We start from the raw sequence: 15,669 nt of genomic DNA on the forward strand, positions 1-15,669 counted from the left end.
ATGCAGACTCTCATCACATCTCGACTGGATTATTGTAACTCCCTTTTCTTCCATATTCCTTCATCTGATCACAAAGTAACAGCGAATCCAGAATGCAGCAGCAAGGGTTGTTATGTGCATGCCGCAAACTGAACATTTAACACCTATCATGAAGGCCATCCACTGGCTGACCATGAATTTCAGGATTCAGTACGAGCTGCTTCTTCTAGCCCAAAACTGTGTCTATGATGAATCATCGTGTCACTGTCTCAGAAGTCTTGTCACCATATACCAACCAGCCCATACCCTCCGTTCTGTCTACCATCTTCGCCTGTCAATCCCAATCATGAAATCATCAATGGATGATTGTTACTATAAGGACGATCTCTGACAAACCTCATTTTAAGACTCTTAAAGACACACCTCTTCAAGCAAGCCTTTGACTAGCTATGCTGAATTACTTTTTCTTATATCTCATGTTCAAAGCGCCACTGAGCAACCTGTATAGATGGAAGTAAGGCGCTATAGAAATAAATTTATTTATTGTTATGTTTTACAAATTTAAAAAAGTATGCATCGGGTGATCATGGCAGTCAGGCTTGTAAGGCTCATCATCAGCTCAGGGCCCTTCCCCCACTACACGCAGCCCAAACACTGAATGGGACCTCTCCAATGAAACGCTGCCTAGTCGAACCCATCAAGTACTTTTCGGAGACTTCCCAACACTGCAGCCTACTGCATTACCCAGAGTGTCAGAAGGGCTGTGCTACCAATGGAGAAACCGGTACCAAACCAAGGGCACCAAGAACAATGGGGAGCCTTACGACAGTGTACGTGGGATGCAAGCGAGACATTTCAAAGGCGAGTCCACATATTTAGCATGCTTTTCCTGATTCTTGCCAATCACATTGCTGTCAAAAAGGACAGAAATTTCAATAACATAAATAAATTCATTGGCTTAATCAAAAAGGACAAGATATATTATTCGAAATAAAGAGACTGAACAGATCATTAGTTGTTTTGATGCAGTTTATGTGAAAAAATTGATTTTAACGATTATCCTGCCAATGTTCCCATTTAACTTCAATTCAAAATTTTTACCTTAATTCCTGCTACCATGATAAAGTTTCTTTTGCCATTTTATACCAACATCATTTGTTTATAAGGACATGAGAAAAAAGTTAATATAATGCAATTATATTTGTCAATTTATTTATAGAACGTTTTCGCTTGAAAACACATTATGGGGGCATTTTTGGTCCCTCGTCAGTTCTTTTTAAAAAATGGAAAGTATAATTTTTAAAATGTTAGAACATTGGCAATTACCTTAAAGGTCACATGCAACCAAAAAATCAAACATAATTAAAACACAATTATCACTTATTCATGACATATAATATACATTGCTGATTATAAAAAAACCCATATAAACGGAATTATAAGCGTACAATTGCAAATCAAAAGTGCAATATGTTGTACTTCGGTTTACTTCCCTCGAAATGAAGCAGCCAGGATACCGAACCCAGTCAGAGCGGGTGGTTGTGCACTCAAGTGTAACGGCTGGTTCATTTGCAGATGCCTTCACGGCTCATTGTGTGTGTGTATATAGAGATGTTGGGTTTTGTAAATACACGCTCTTTTTTGTGTATAACATTTTGCAATCAACAGACATCATAACATGTCATGTGTACAAGTATCACACCTGCCTGTCTGTGTAATTACATAATGTGACAGAGACCAAACTCGGGCCATAAATCAATGCGTTTTGTTTATGGTGTACAGCCTGATAGGTGTTAAGTTCAAATTGCATGTGGTCAGTGATCGAAGTTGTGTATTGAATATTGTCATTTTCAGACAGGCAATAAAACAGACATTGAGTTTTGTCTGTGACAACGACATATCTATATCACAGTTAGAAATTCTGTCATCGCTAAATAATGACATTGCTTTTAAGTATCAAACTTAGAAAATGACTCGGTAAGAAGTATGTGTGGTGAAATAGTCAAATGAAATAATATAAACAGTTTAATCGGTAATCTACTGTCATAACATATAAAATGCTCGCGCCTGTGAAATATCAACAAAACATTAGAAAAATAGCTCACATCAAAGCCTCCCGACTCTGAGTACTCACAGCCAGGAAAGGTTTTCCGTCTTGAAATGTCGAATGCCTCACTGGTTGACACATAGCTGAGTAGATCTAGATCTTTACAAGGTTCGTTAATGTAACAAGTAGATTATTTACTATTTTTTGGTGTACACAACCAGGATTAGACTACTCCCGCTCACGACCTTATAATCCGGGCATGTATCCTGTTTCAAGCTCCGCGATCCCATTCAGTGCACATGCATTAGGAGCGCAGCATAGCTGTTGCAACCACTTTTTTCCCCAAGAGCTGGGGGAAAATTAGTGAATCGTTTGAACTCCAATTTGAACTCCGATTATTTTTCAACTTTAGAAGTTGAAGTTGCATTTTTGATGATTTGTTTCGGTAAGCCCATACCGAAAGATATCAGAATCTGCAAAGTTGTGTTTTACGTTGCATGTATCGCACTTATAGATTAGTGTGCTGTTTCTCTCTCTAGTGGATGTCCTTGCATGAACAACACAAGTCCGTCTGAGGGTCCACAACTGTTTATTCTGTGCTACACCTTCAAGCGTAGGCTCGAACGTCTCTGCAGCTTCTCTTCCCTAGGCCTATTGCCTGTACCGTTATATACCCAGGGTTGGTCATTCTTGGTCCTGTGTCTTTGGCCCCCCTTCGCATCTGGTCAGTGATGAGTCAACCGTCTTCGCTCTCCCCATTTGCCCTTAATCCCAATTAGGCCTCTAATCATTATATCTGGACATTTAAATTACTGACCAAAATGCACTTTGCTCGATGTGTTATTTGATATGTGGGATGACTTGGCCAAAGTGTCCTTTGTCCAGTGTACTGCTGATCAGGGGCTATTGTTTGATCCCCTGTCCAGTACTATATTTAGGGGACAGCACGTGTGCCGGATTAGCGTGGGATGGCTGCTCATCTATTAGTGACCTCCCTCCCGCTGTCACTCCTATGAGTATTGCCCAGAGACAATGGCATCTCACTGACCAGTGATAGTGTTCAATTTCTTAATTTGCTTAATGAGAGGGGGCCAGCTGGGCTTCTGATATTCTACCCTGGATACATGTGACCTTTAACTTTACAAGATTTTCTGATCCAGATAAATATTCATAAGGGGCTAACTTGTAATAGGGGTGGTGGGTGTGGTGGAGTGTTTGGATTTAATTAAATGTTTCATATCTTGCTCTGCTTCTCAGGAAAGTGTAACAAACACAAAAATTGCTGTATATGTCCACACTGGGATTCACAAGGCCTGCACAGCAACAATAGGCCTAAGCAGCCCATGTCTTTATCAGGTTGAATTGAACTTCTTTGGAAATGTACACCAGAATTAGAGGTTCATCTGAATACTGTACAATATGCCATGTTAGCGTATGGATACTCTTAAAAACCTCAATGTTTATAGTCCCTCAATTATGCAACCCAAACAAAAATTACATCATCAATGCGCCAGTATGATAGAAAAAGCTAGATGTGCATGGACAAATGCATGGCTCTCATGTTTGGTGTAAAGGGCCTATAAGAAAAGATACTTACATACTCTATCACATTTTCTGCCCTCTCAGCTCTGCACAGGGAAAGATTATATAAGAGATTTAAAAGGTAAACTGCTGGTATACCCAGGCTACTAGGAGCATATAGAAAGAGCAACTCCTCCAGCTGTGTTTCATCTGGTTCGCTTGTAAAGTTGCATTTCTTGGATAAGATAAGGCACAACAGTGGAAAGTGAGACATGCAACTGTCCCTGGTGATAACATTGATGCTGTGTTTGTATTTTATGGTTGATTCAAGTTGCTTCATGGACATATTTCAGTAAATAAAGTAAAGATATCTTCCTTACATGACTGATCATAATGCCTGAGGGTGAGCAGCAAAGATTTCCGCTTATAGATAGTTCCTACAGTGTCTCCAAAATATTTATTCTCAGCACTGAAGAAAGATGGCTTTGGTGAGGAGAAGTTGTTTCACTGTATTGTGGCTGAAGAAAGGGCAAGGCCAGGAGGAGGAGGTGAGTAGAACTGAGTGTAACCAGATACATGTACAATGGTTTCTGAAAAATGTCAGTTTGTCTTAGTCTTATCTTGAATGGTCAACTGTCTGTACAGAAATGTTGAGGGTCCCTTGGACTCATATTCTTAACTTTCAGGGGTCCTGGACAACAACATGGGGGTCCCAGGCACTTATTAATATATTATTATTAATACTGTTATTTTATTGTGTATCAATGATCATCACATTGTTACAGTAATTGAATTGCAAAAAAAACCATAACCCAGCTAGTAGCAAACTCAGTGATAACTTATTGTTATTGATTAGAATTTTTGCAAAAGTATTTTGACTTTCTGAGTCCCGGTGGACGGGCTAATAAATTTGGTTGCGTCCATTGTCCATTTTTATGCATATAGGACGCAGGAATTCGGGTCCTGTAAATCCCTGCATTCTCTAATTAGTCATAATTAGAGAGTTACAGTTTTGTGTGTCTAACAAGCCATTGTAGAAGTAGAAATCAGTCATGAGAAGGTTGTGAGTTAATTTAATTATTTTCCTGAGAAAATTTGATGCATTGTGTCTGATGATAAAATCTCGGACGGATTCAACTGGTTTACACAAGGAGTAAATTCTGTGTTTCTGTTCAAAATGGTATCCATGTTATAACTGGTAGTGTAAAAATACATATTAAAGGGATATTCCACTAAAAAATAACATTCAGTATATGAAAAGCAACCAAACTATAAACATTATTAAGACACCTTGCACATTTGTATGGATACGGGTATAAAAAATATTAGATGAGAAACATCACAATTTCCGATTCCCTGGAGGTCGCCATGTTTGACATACCTGTGACGTCACTAGCACACCAACTAACTTCAAACGTCATTGTCTTGTGTGAGGAGCTCTGGAAAATTATCTCCCTTGACTAAATATACTGTAACGGGGGATAAGTTTAATAGGTGCTATGGATATTAGGAAGGGTTGGGCTGGCATTAGTAATTTAGCTGGGGGTATAAATCATACATTTTGGGTATATTAAACGGATTTTTCTTACCGGTGTTTGCGGGGACATGCGGGTTACGGCTGTCGCAGGTTGTTTGGTTTCACTTGCCGTTTCGGCACAGCGATTGGCTGCACGCACTGGAAGGTTCCATTCCAAGGTCTTATAGATCTTATGGTGGGTGACCCACCGGGGAGTTCTTCAGGTTGACTGTCCAGTCGAGTATGTCGAGTGGTTGCAGAGGTCAGTACAAAAGTGATTTGACTTTGCCAATAAAAATCTTGGAGTTTCCACTAGTCTACAAAAGAAACATTATGACATTGTGAAGAGTAAGGATTTTGTAGAAGGTCAGTGGGTTTGGCGTTGGTATCCTCCAAAAGCAGGTCAGAAGCTGGAATTGGGTTGGACTGGTCCCTATCTTGTTTGTGGGAAGTTATCATCCCTTACCTACAATACAAAAAGATAGTAGAAGATCATGCATAAGTGTACATGTGGATCACTTAAAGCTGTATGAGGGAAATGATTCACCTAGGAATTGGCTCTTGGAGCAGACTGTTGAGGACACAAGGGAGATAACTATGGAGGATGAGGAGTCATTGTCTCCTATCCAGGCATCTGGGTTTTATTCTTCAGGTAGTGATAGTGGGGAGCAAGTGCTTCATACCCGCTGTGGGAGGAGGGTCAAACCCCAGGATCTGTACTCACCTTCCTAAGGTTAAACCCAGATCCTGGGAAGACCTTTGTTTGTTTTGTTTTTAGTTATTTGTTGATGGGGTGTATTTTCTGTAGTAGAAAATGGAGATCGCAGTGACGAAAGAGGAGATTAAGGCGTTTGAGGAGAGTATGAGGGAGCCATTCCCGCCGGGAGGCATGCCTTGCCCCGTTACCACCTGTGGGCCAGCGGTGTTCCATTGATGGAACACCCTTATGGATCATTGGCAGCGGCGTCACTTGGCTGTCAGGAGATTCTACCAGTGTTCAAGATGTGGACACCGGGATAGGACAAGAGGCCACGCCAAGCATCATTTAAGGCAGCATCCCCCAGGTACGGACCTGAGGGTCAGGGAGGCTCCCAACCCGGAGTACATCGACCCTGGAGATGCCCTGCCACCTGCACATCCAGAGTCCCGTGATGTCGCCCGGGAGCAGGAGCAAGCTCGCCGACGAAGCTTGCCTTCCAGAGCAGCCAGCCGGGAAGAGCAATTTGACCGAGACATGGAATACCTTTGTGCAATGAAAATGGAAGTTTAAGTTTGTGTATATCTTTTTGGCTGGGATCCTTATTTTATAAGTAATTTTATTACTTTTTGTTCAAGGGGGGAAGAATGTAACGGGGGATAAGTTTCATAGGTGCTATGGATATTAGGAAGGGTTGGGCTGGCATTAGTAATTTAGCTGGGGGTATAAATCATACATTTTGGGTATATTAAACAGATTTTTCTTACCGGTGTTTGCGGGGACATGCGGGTTACGGCTGTCGCAGGTTGTTTGGTTTCGCTTGCCGTTTCGGCACAGCGATTGGCTGCATGCACTGGAAGGTTCCATTCCAAGGGTAGGGGTGTGCTCCTCGCTTAGTGGGACAGGCCCGCTATTGCGTATATAAGGAGCGCGCGACAGGTGTTTTATTGTCTGAGTTGGAGACACCCGAGGATAGGTGAGCCCTTGTTTCGAGACGAAACAGCTTCCCAGTTGCTTTGCGATAAAGTAGAATTTGCTCCGTGACGGACCAGTCCTTGTTTCGAGACGAAACAGTTGACCCCCCTCTCACGGCGAAGCCCTTAGGAGGGTAGGCATAGGTATAGGTGGTTGGGGGGGAATAAAGGTATTTAGTTTTAGGGATATTGTTACCTGGGGTTTTCGGGGTGTTCTACCCTTCCTCCCTAGGCAATCTGTCTTACCACTCTGGTTCTTGGGATGATGTAGCTAAGATGAATAGTGAAAGATAAGTCCGGTATGGTGTTCAAGTCCATTTATTTTGTAATGAATCCTTTCACAAAGGTCCTCAAATATTTCCTAGCTTTCCTGGTTTACATGCAACACAGATTCACAAATCTCCTGGAAGAACTTGGTGGTTTCTTTCACAACTCCTAAAGTTACAATTTCATCTGAGCCATTCTCTCAATATGCAGAGAGAACCTCTCAAGTCAACGGCATTGCCCAGAGTCTCTCGCTCTCTCTCAGTCAGCTAAGTTTTGGTTCTCTTCGCAATTTTTGGGCTCCTCCTCCCTGAAATGATGTCCTACCTCCTACAGAAATGACTCATATCCAATCTTAATAATTAGTTACTTTCATTAGTCCCTTTCGGAGACTTTATTTGGTACCATCAATTTCTTCCAGTGATAAAATGACATTGCTAGTTATCCTTAAGCCATACATCAACCCAACGTTGACATATCTAACTAATATCTCAGACTGGTAGACGCCGAAACATACTTAATCAAACCATTTCAGATCTTATGCATGCCCCTTTATTGACAAACTGACCAAACTGACCATCTGTATCCCAAATGTCCATCCACCCAATTTGTGTAGGAACACCAGTTTGAACGTTTCACCCTCATTTATGTCAATTCAGAGAATTTGTTATTCCCCCATGAAAAGTGAATCAATAACAGTTCGGTTAGCTTGGTCAATGCACTTTCCCAGTACATTCACCCTTCTTAACTTGACTTCAAATTTTCCTTAAATATTTATAAAATGTATATAATGTTTTCAACTCTAAATACCCTGGTTATACATGCCCCTCCCGTTGTAGAGCATGTCCCATGTGACTGATAAATGGCTTAAGTTCTAACATACATACACATATATCAAATACATAACAATTGTGAAGATTTGTATACATATCAAAAAGTCAAGAATACAATATCAATGAGAAATATCAAATAAGTAACTACATATTTGAGTCCAAGATATTTTATGGATTAAACTTCTTTTTAATTTCTCTCACAACGTTTCGAGACCATTCCAGGTCCCTTCATCAGGTGAACTGGCAGTTAGGACTATGACGTCGTCACTATGACGTCATTACTGAGTTATGACGTCACAATGCAAGTGACATCACAGTACACTAGGGAGAGTACTGTATAAGTGAGTTAGTTACATAATGATGAAATTCATGCTAAATAATAGAGTAGAAAGTTGAATTGTCAATACACAACAACTGCTAATTACACAAAGGTTACTTGATAGCAGGCTTTCCAAAAAGAATAGTAGACTCGTTTTTTCTTGTATCTAAAGTTCATCAAAAGTTCATCAAAAGTTAATCAAGAGGTCCCATGCACTTGGCAGGTATACACCCTGATCACGATTAATTGCTGGTTTATGTCTCCTTATCTCAACAGCTTCCTGTAGTTTTCTCCGACGCCAGTCATTGTTATTTCTCGAAATCACCCTAATATCATTCCACATGATTACATGACTTGGGTTATTTGCCTTGTGCTCCGATATAGCTGACTTATCATTTTGTTTGCATACTGATGACTTGTGTTCAGCAACCCGGGTGTTAATGGGCCTGAGAGTCTCGCCAATATATTGATCGCCACAGCTGCATGGTATTTGGTATACACATCCTCTAGGGTTTGGGCTTCGGTGCAAGATCCTCTACCATTTGCCCGAGGAGTGTCTTAATTGCTGTACCGCTAGAAAAGTTATATCAAAGCCCGCTTTGCTCTTGATTAGTCGGGCTATTTGATGACTGACTGGTCCGCGTAGGGTATTGTGATTCTGATCGGGATGGTTCAGGCTTGAGGCCGGTTCTGATACTTCAAGCGTTTTGGTGATAGTCCTGGAGACAAGGCGGGCTGGGTAGCCATTGAGGACGGTAAAGGTTCTCTTGAGGTAATCAATTTCACTGTTTAAATTATCTGGGTGACAGATCGAATTTGGCTCTTCTAGTGAGAGTAGCAATAATTGCTTGTTTGATCTGTGGGTGGTGACAGGAGTTGTAATTGATATACTGATCCGTGTGAGTTGGCTTCCTGTACACAGAAGTGACGAGACCTTTGTCTGTAGATTGGAGGGCAACATCTAGGAAAGGAAGTTGCGGTTCTGCTCAGTCTCCATTGTAAACTTTATCCTCGGATGCTGGTTGTTGAGGTGCTGCAGTAGCTGTGCTGGGTCATCTTGCTTGTCTATGGTTGTGAACGCATATCATCTACTTTGCGATACCAGCACAAAGGTTGAAAGGGTGCTGTGGAGAGAGCAGATTCTTCAAAGGAGGTCATATATATTTCAGTGATAAGCGGTGACAATGGTGAGCCCATAGGCAGGCCATGTATCTGTCTATATATCTTGTCATTAAATGTGAAATAAGAGAAATCAAAACAGGTTGTAGCGAGGGTTAATGATGCTATTTATCGTGAGACTGGTGTCAAGTTCTTTGATTCGAGTCTGGAGCTTGTTCGGAGAATTTCCAGGGCTTCTGGCAAAGGGATGTTAGTGAATAGGTCAACTACATCATAGCTGACCATGGTACGGAAAAGTTGATCTTCTTTCAACTTGCTTATAAAGGCGGTGAATCACTGATGAATGCCTTCCCATCTTTACCTAAGGGTGCCAGGATGCGTGAGAGGTGCTGCGCGGAGTGCTGTAAAAAGCGGATCCTCGTGAACAGACAAGTACCCTGGCTTTTGGTGGGTTCTTGTGTATTTTTATGGTTGCTCTACCATATGGAGCTTGAGAGTTGATAGGATTGAGCTTATTAAAGACACTATCGCTTTATCTCTCTGTTTCGCGGAAGCTCCTTAAGGGTCTTCTTATGCTCACGCTCAAGTTTTGCAGTGGGGTCTTTTGTGACGATGAGATAGGTTGAGGTATCAGAAAGGCTGTTGTTTATGAGCTGTTCGAAGTCTTGTGTATCCATGATAACAGCTGCTTTACCTTTATCGGCTTCAGTGATGGTGATAGCTTTATCTTGTCTGAGTTCAGCAATTGCTTGTCGTTCTTGCACAGAGAGGTTGTTCCGTGGCCTGGGCGCCTTCTTGATGGTGTCTATAATCTGGTGACGTAGGTAATCCACGTTGCCATTCGGTGCAAGTTGTTGGAGACCCCACTGCAAAACTTGAGCGTGAGCATAAGAAGACCCTTAAGGAGCTTCACGAAAACAGAGAGATAAACGATAGTGTCTTTAATAAGCTCAATCCTATCAACTCTCAAGCTCCATATGGTAGAGCAACCATAAAAATACACAAGAACCCACCAAAAGCCAGGGTACTTGTCTGTTCACGAGGATCTGTCTTTTACAGCACTGCGCAGCACCTCTCACGCATCCTGGCACCCTTAGGTAAAGATGGGAAGGCATTCATCAGCGATTCATCGGCCTTTATAAGCAAGTTGAAAGAAGATCAACTTTCGGTACCATGGTAAGCTATGATGTAGTTGACCTATTCACTAACATCCCTTTGCCAGAAGCCCTGAAATTCTCCGAACAAGCTCCAGACTCGAATCAAAGAACTTGACACCAGTCTCACGATAAATAGCATCATTAACCTCGCTACAACCTGTTTTGATTTCTCTTATTTCACATTTAATGACAAGATATATAGACAGATACATGGCCTGCCTATGGGCTCACCATTGTCACCGCTATCACTGAAATATATATGACCTCCTTTGAAGAATCTGCTCTCTCCACAGCACCCTTTCAACCTTTGTGCTGGTATCGCAAAGCAGATGATACGTCTTCACAACCATAGACAAGCAAGATGACCCAGCACAGCTACTGCAGCACCTCAACAACCAGCATCCGAGGATAAAGTTTACAATGGAGACTGAGCAGAACCGCAACTTCCTTTCCTAGATGTTGCCCTCCAATCTACAGACAAAGGTCTCGTCACTTCTGTGTACAGGAAGCCAACTCACACGGATCAGTATATCAATTACAACTCCTGTCACCACCCACAGATCAAACAAGCACTTATTGCTACTCTCACTAGAAGAGCCAAGTCGATCTGTCACCCAGAAAATTTAAACAGTGAAATTGATTACCTCAAGAGAACCTTTTACCGTCCTCAATGGCTACCCAGCCCGTCTTGTCTCCAGGACTATCACCAAAACGCTTTGAAGTATCAGAACCGCCTCAAGCCTGAACCATCCCGATCAGAATCACAATACCCTACGTCGGACCAGTCAGTCATCAAATAGCCCGACTAATCAAGAGCAAAGCGGGCTTTGATATAACTTTCTAGCGGTACAGCAATTAAGACACCTCCGGCAAATGGTAGAGGATCTTGCAATCGGGCCCAAACCCTAGAGGATGTGTATACCAAATACCATGCAGCTGTGGCGATCAATATATTGAGACTCTCAGGCCCATTAACACCGGGTTGCTGAACACAAGTCATCAGTATGCAAACAAAATGATAAGTCAGCTATATCGGAGCACAAGGCAAATAACCCAAGTCATGTAATCATGTGGAATGATATTAGGGTGATTTCGAGAAATAACAATGACTGGCGTCGGAGAAAAAAACTACAGGAAGCTGTCGAGATAAGGAGACATAAACCAGCAATTAATCGCGGATCAGGGTGTGTACCTGCCAAGTGCATGGGACCTCTTGATTAACTTTGATGAAACTTTTGATGAACTTTAGATACAAGAAAAAACGAGTCTACTATTCTTTTGAAAGCCTGCTATCAAGTAACCTTTGTGTAATTAGCAGTTGTTGTGTATTGACAATTCAACTTTCTACTCTATTATTTAGCATGAATTTCATCATTATGTAACTAACTCACTTATACAGTACTCTCCCTAGTGTACTGTGATGTCACTTGCATTGTGACGTCATAACTCAGTAATGACGTCATAGTGACGACGTCATAGTCCTAACTGCCAGTTCACCTGATGAAGGGACCTGGAATGGTCTCGAAACGTTGTGAGAGAAATTAAAAAGAAGTTTAATCCATAAAATATCTTGGACATCACTGTACAACTTCTAAATGCCACTGAAAGACTACATATTTGAGGACCAGAAAACGCAAAATTCAAATACAGGTAAGTGTCTCAGATAGGATCTGTCTTAGGTTGTACCAATCTGAGAAATGTAACAGACATGTTATAGCAAATAACATTTTTAACAATTGCTGATTGAATATAATAGATGCAAACAGTATAGGTATTACAAATCAAATCAAATATCGAAAGTTTGGATTCTTGAACATTTTCTTCTGATTTTTCTTTACAAATCGTGATAGTTGTACAACACCATATTATACATCTAAATTATAAATGTACAAAGCATGCAACATCAGAATACAATATGGAATCATTTATACATGAGGACACTAGTATGTCTGAGTTGACAAAAGTTTGTAAAATAAACTTAGATTATTCAAAGTCACATCAGCTTTTAAAATGAAAATTGAAAGTCATCACAAAGTTTTCCTGTCTTGAAGGAACTGAAGGTGAATTTAACTTTATATCTTGTTTGTGCTACTGTTGAACAAGGTGGTGGAGCAGAAAGACTACCTAACTCATGAATAAGTATTGGATATTGTTCACTTCCATATATCAGTGGAAACGAAAATGAATAAAATTATGAGTACAAATAAGCATCCATATGTGAGATATGAAGTTCTTGATATCCATTTCATGTCCCCAATCAGAGACCATCTATTCATTAAGATAGGGTCAGTTGGGTATATGTAAATTATCTAATTCTCTTTTACTAACTTTAAGGCTCTTGAAGACACTCTTTCGAATGACTTTTCTTGATAAAGTTGAGTGTTTCTGTCATTGGATGTTACTGGTAACATCATAGAACATAGTAGTATTGTAATGTCTGTACCTTAGAAGCTGTGTAGTATTTGAGTATTTCTATCCTTTGGAAGTCAATTTTATTACCAATGTATGATACTATGTCTGTTCATACGTCAAGATTTCTCCCTTATAATGACTAAAGGTAGTACCCCAAAGAAACCCTTAGTTATCTAAAACACATGTCGTCAGTGGTATTGAGTTCCACCTCGTCAGTAGTGTCATCATCACCTTAAGTGTGAAGCCGAATAGTCCGTTTGAACATCAACAATCAAATACACTCCTCATGTCAAATACTCTGTTCCTGCTCCTTATCATAAGGAGTCAATATCTCTCCCTAGTGAAGGAATATCCAACAATCCCAATTGGTCGTCACCAATGTACCATACAACATATCACTCTCCCACAAGGGATGTTTACCACATCAAATAGACTGAAGAACAGCGCGCATTGCTCATACAGTCTCTGTTCATGAGAAAATAACATGCAGTACTCGTGGGTCAGTCAAATATTTCATATTAAAGGCCTTGTTAAACTATTTCAATCACTTACTCTGTTCCATCCCAGTCATAGGTAGTCATTCTTATGTTAATCTCTTACTTTGGTCTATCAACCAATTCTATTCATATTCAGCTGAATCCTCTGTACGTCTTGTACTCAAAAACGCCTCTGACCAGGAAAAAAATGTTGTCTCCCATTGATGTAATTGGCCTCCGCTTACACTCCACGACCGATTTATAGGTCTTCACCAAGGCTACGAGACAGATCGACACTCCGTCCTTCGTCACGAATGAATTCATCGTTAGTCTTTCGACTGTCCTCATATTTCAGCAACCTGAGGTAGATGCTAGATGCTAGAGAGTGTCAGTCATCTCTAGACTCTTTTGAGCTTTTCCGTTCACTAATGCAGTCCCTCTGCTTCATATAAAGGCGGTCTCTCTCCGCTACAAATTCATCAAGTCTCACTGGTGCGGTCTCTCTCCGCTAAAATGCTCTATGGCCATAGGCAGCTTATATCTCCGCTTTATATACATCAATTCTCATAGTGCAGGCATGTCCCTCTGCTTCATATTCATCAATTCTCACAAATGCGGTCTCTCCGCTTCATATACATCAATTCTCATAGGCGCGGGCATGTCCTCCGCGACTTTTCCATAACAATTCTCATAACTTTTGGGTACCCATATAAGTTGACACGTGTCATGATAAAGTGGGACTTAAAATATATCTTACTATCTTATACTCAGAGATTCAGGAACATTTAGATCAGGAGTCTTATCGTTCGGTATTTTGCTTCCATTTCACTATTCCTTTCATTGTCCTGATGATGTGGATGTCTTCCACTATTTCTGCTGGGAGAAGTTCCCATAGGACCTATTCACTTTCTGTGACACCTACATTCCGGACCTCGTACAATTTACCCCTGTAATCCAACATACATTCTCTATTGCTTCACTTTGTCTGTCCTCTGTTGCAGGACTGGTTCCAAAGAATGGTCCCTGCCTAGATTTATTGTGTTTCCTACTTAATTAACCCTTTTCGTCCCTAAAACAACTATTTGGTTTGTCTGTCATGTCACTTACAGCAGACATTAAATTGTCAAAATCAGATTGAGGTAAGGTACCTGGAAACATACCTGGGTAGGTGTAACTACACCTGTGGTACCACCTGTGATTTCCTGATCTAAATTATATCACATATTGATACACCTGGAACACCTGATGGTGTACCTGTGGACATACCTGAACACTCACCAATAGTCATGCCAGTGTCACCCGATGACTCACCTGTAGTCATATCAGTGACACCCGATGACCTACCTGTGTCATCACCAACAGGTGCAGTGTGTATGTGTACATCATTAAACAATCTGACGTCACCTGCACCATTAACAGGTTACACAGATAGATGGGCCATGAATAGGTGAGCCAACCTGTAATGACAGGTCACTTTGTTTATCCGACATGGAGGTAAGTTACCATGTGTACCTGAGTGCATGGCCAAAACCATCTCAGGACATGTCATACAGTCTTCAACACTATCAGTCAAAAAAACACCTGACACTCGAGTCCTACTGTCCGAGTCAACTTGGTAAAAACCTGTCACCTGTGTCGACTTGTATAATGTGTGTGCCGATTCCAGTATTGATCTCACTATACATGTTATCAAAAACAACTTTCTCTATTACCCATATTCCTACCAAAGCAGGTATTTTAATTTCTCAACTGGTAGTGTTTATCAATCTAAATGATGCTATTTGATTGATAGGTGAAGTGATACCTCTAGTACCTAACACATGTAAAGATTCTGTAACAGATTCAATTGGTTCAATGACTCCTAATTCAGTGTCTGGGTTATTCACATAAACATGTAATAGTGTTTCTATACTGGACCCTGGAATTAGCAAAAGAAGCAATAAACTTTGTCTCTGCAAGTCCTTAAAGGGGCACTGATGCGTAGCACTGTGCGTGGACGGGTTGTTCCCTTTGTTATTGTTTTCCTCCCGCGAGTGCCCGGATGATATCCCAGAATTCTTGACTGGATTGTGACCTCTGCTGCGCCACTCGTGAACGCACTTATTTCGTAAATAGAGCAGCGCCACCTAGCGGGGGTAACTAGCAGCGCTACTTGGCGTGATCACTCCCGGCTTATTTATAAAAGAAAGCCTGTCACCCGGCGAAATGGATTTACTTTTGCTCTGGCTATGGGTCGAGGACGTCACGACAGAATCGGCAAAGAAGCGAAGAATACAGGAAGAAAGAAGAGGAGGAACCAGTCTCGAATCTGTTTAGGAGTGCACTTTGACAGATTCAACAGCTTGAGGGAAAACA

The 15,669-nt window shown here is 41.1% G+C and overlaps 1 protein-coding gene across 2 annotated transcripts in view; it reads left to right on the plus strand.

Moving 5' to 3' along the window:
* LOC124283995 (thialysine N-epsilon-acetyltransferase-like) overlaps positions 1 to 15,669 on the plus strand; it is a 279,043-nt gene that overhangs the window by 131,536 nt on the left and 131,838 nt on the right. Inside the window, exon 3 of one of the 2 annotated variants that reach the window (XM_046720037.1) lies at positions 4,015 to 4,095. The exons of the other annotated variant lie outside the window; for it this stretch is intronic. Within the exon in view, the coding sequence (XP_046575993.1) occupies positions 4,015 to 4,095 (81 nt within the window). The remainder of the gene's footprint in view (positions 1 to 4,014; positions 4,096 to 15,669) is intronic. 2 annotated transcript variants of the gene reach the window in all.

This window comes from Haliotis rubra, unplaced genomic scaffold, assembly GCF_003918875.1.
Source record: "Haliotis rubra isolate DU_JTF1 unplaced genomic scaffold, ASM391887v1 Scf327, whole genome shotgun sequence".
NCBI lineage: Eukaryota > Metazoa > Mollusca > Gastropoda > Lepetellida > Haliotidae > Haliotis > Haliotis rubra.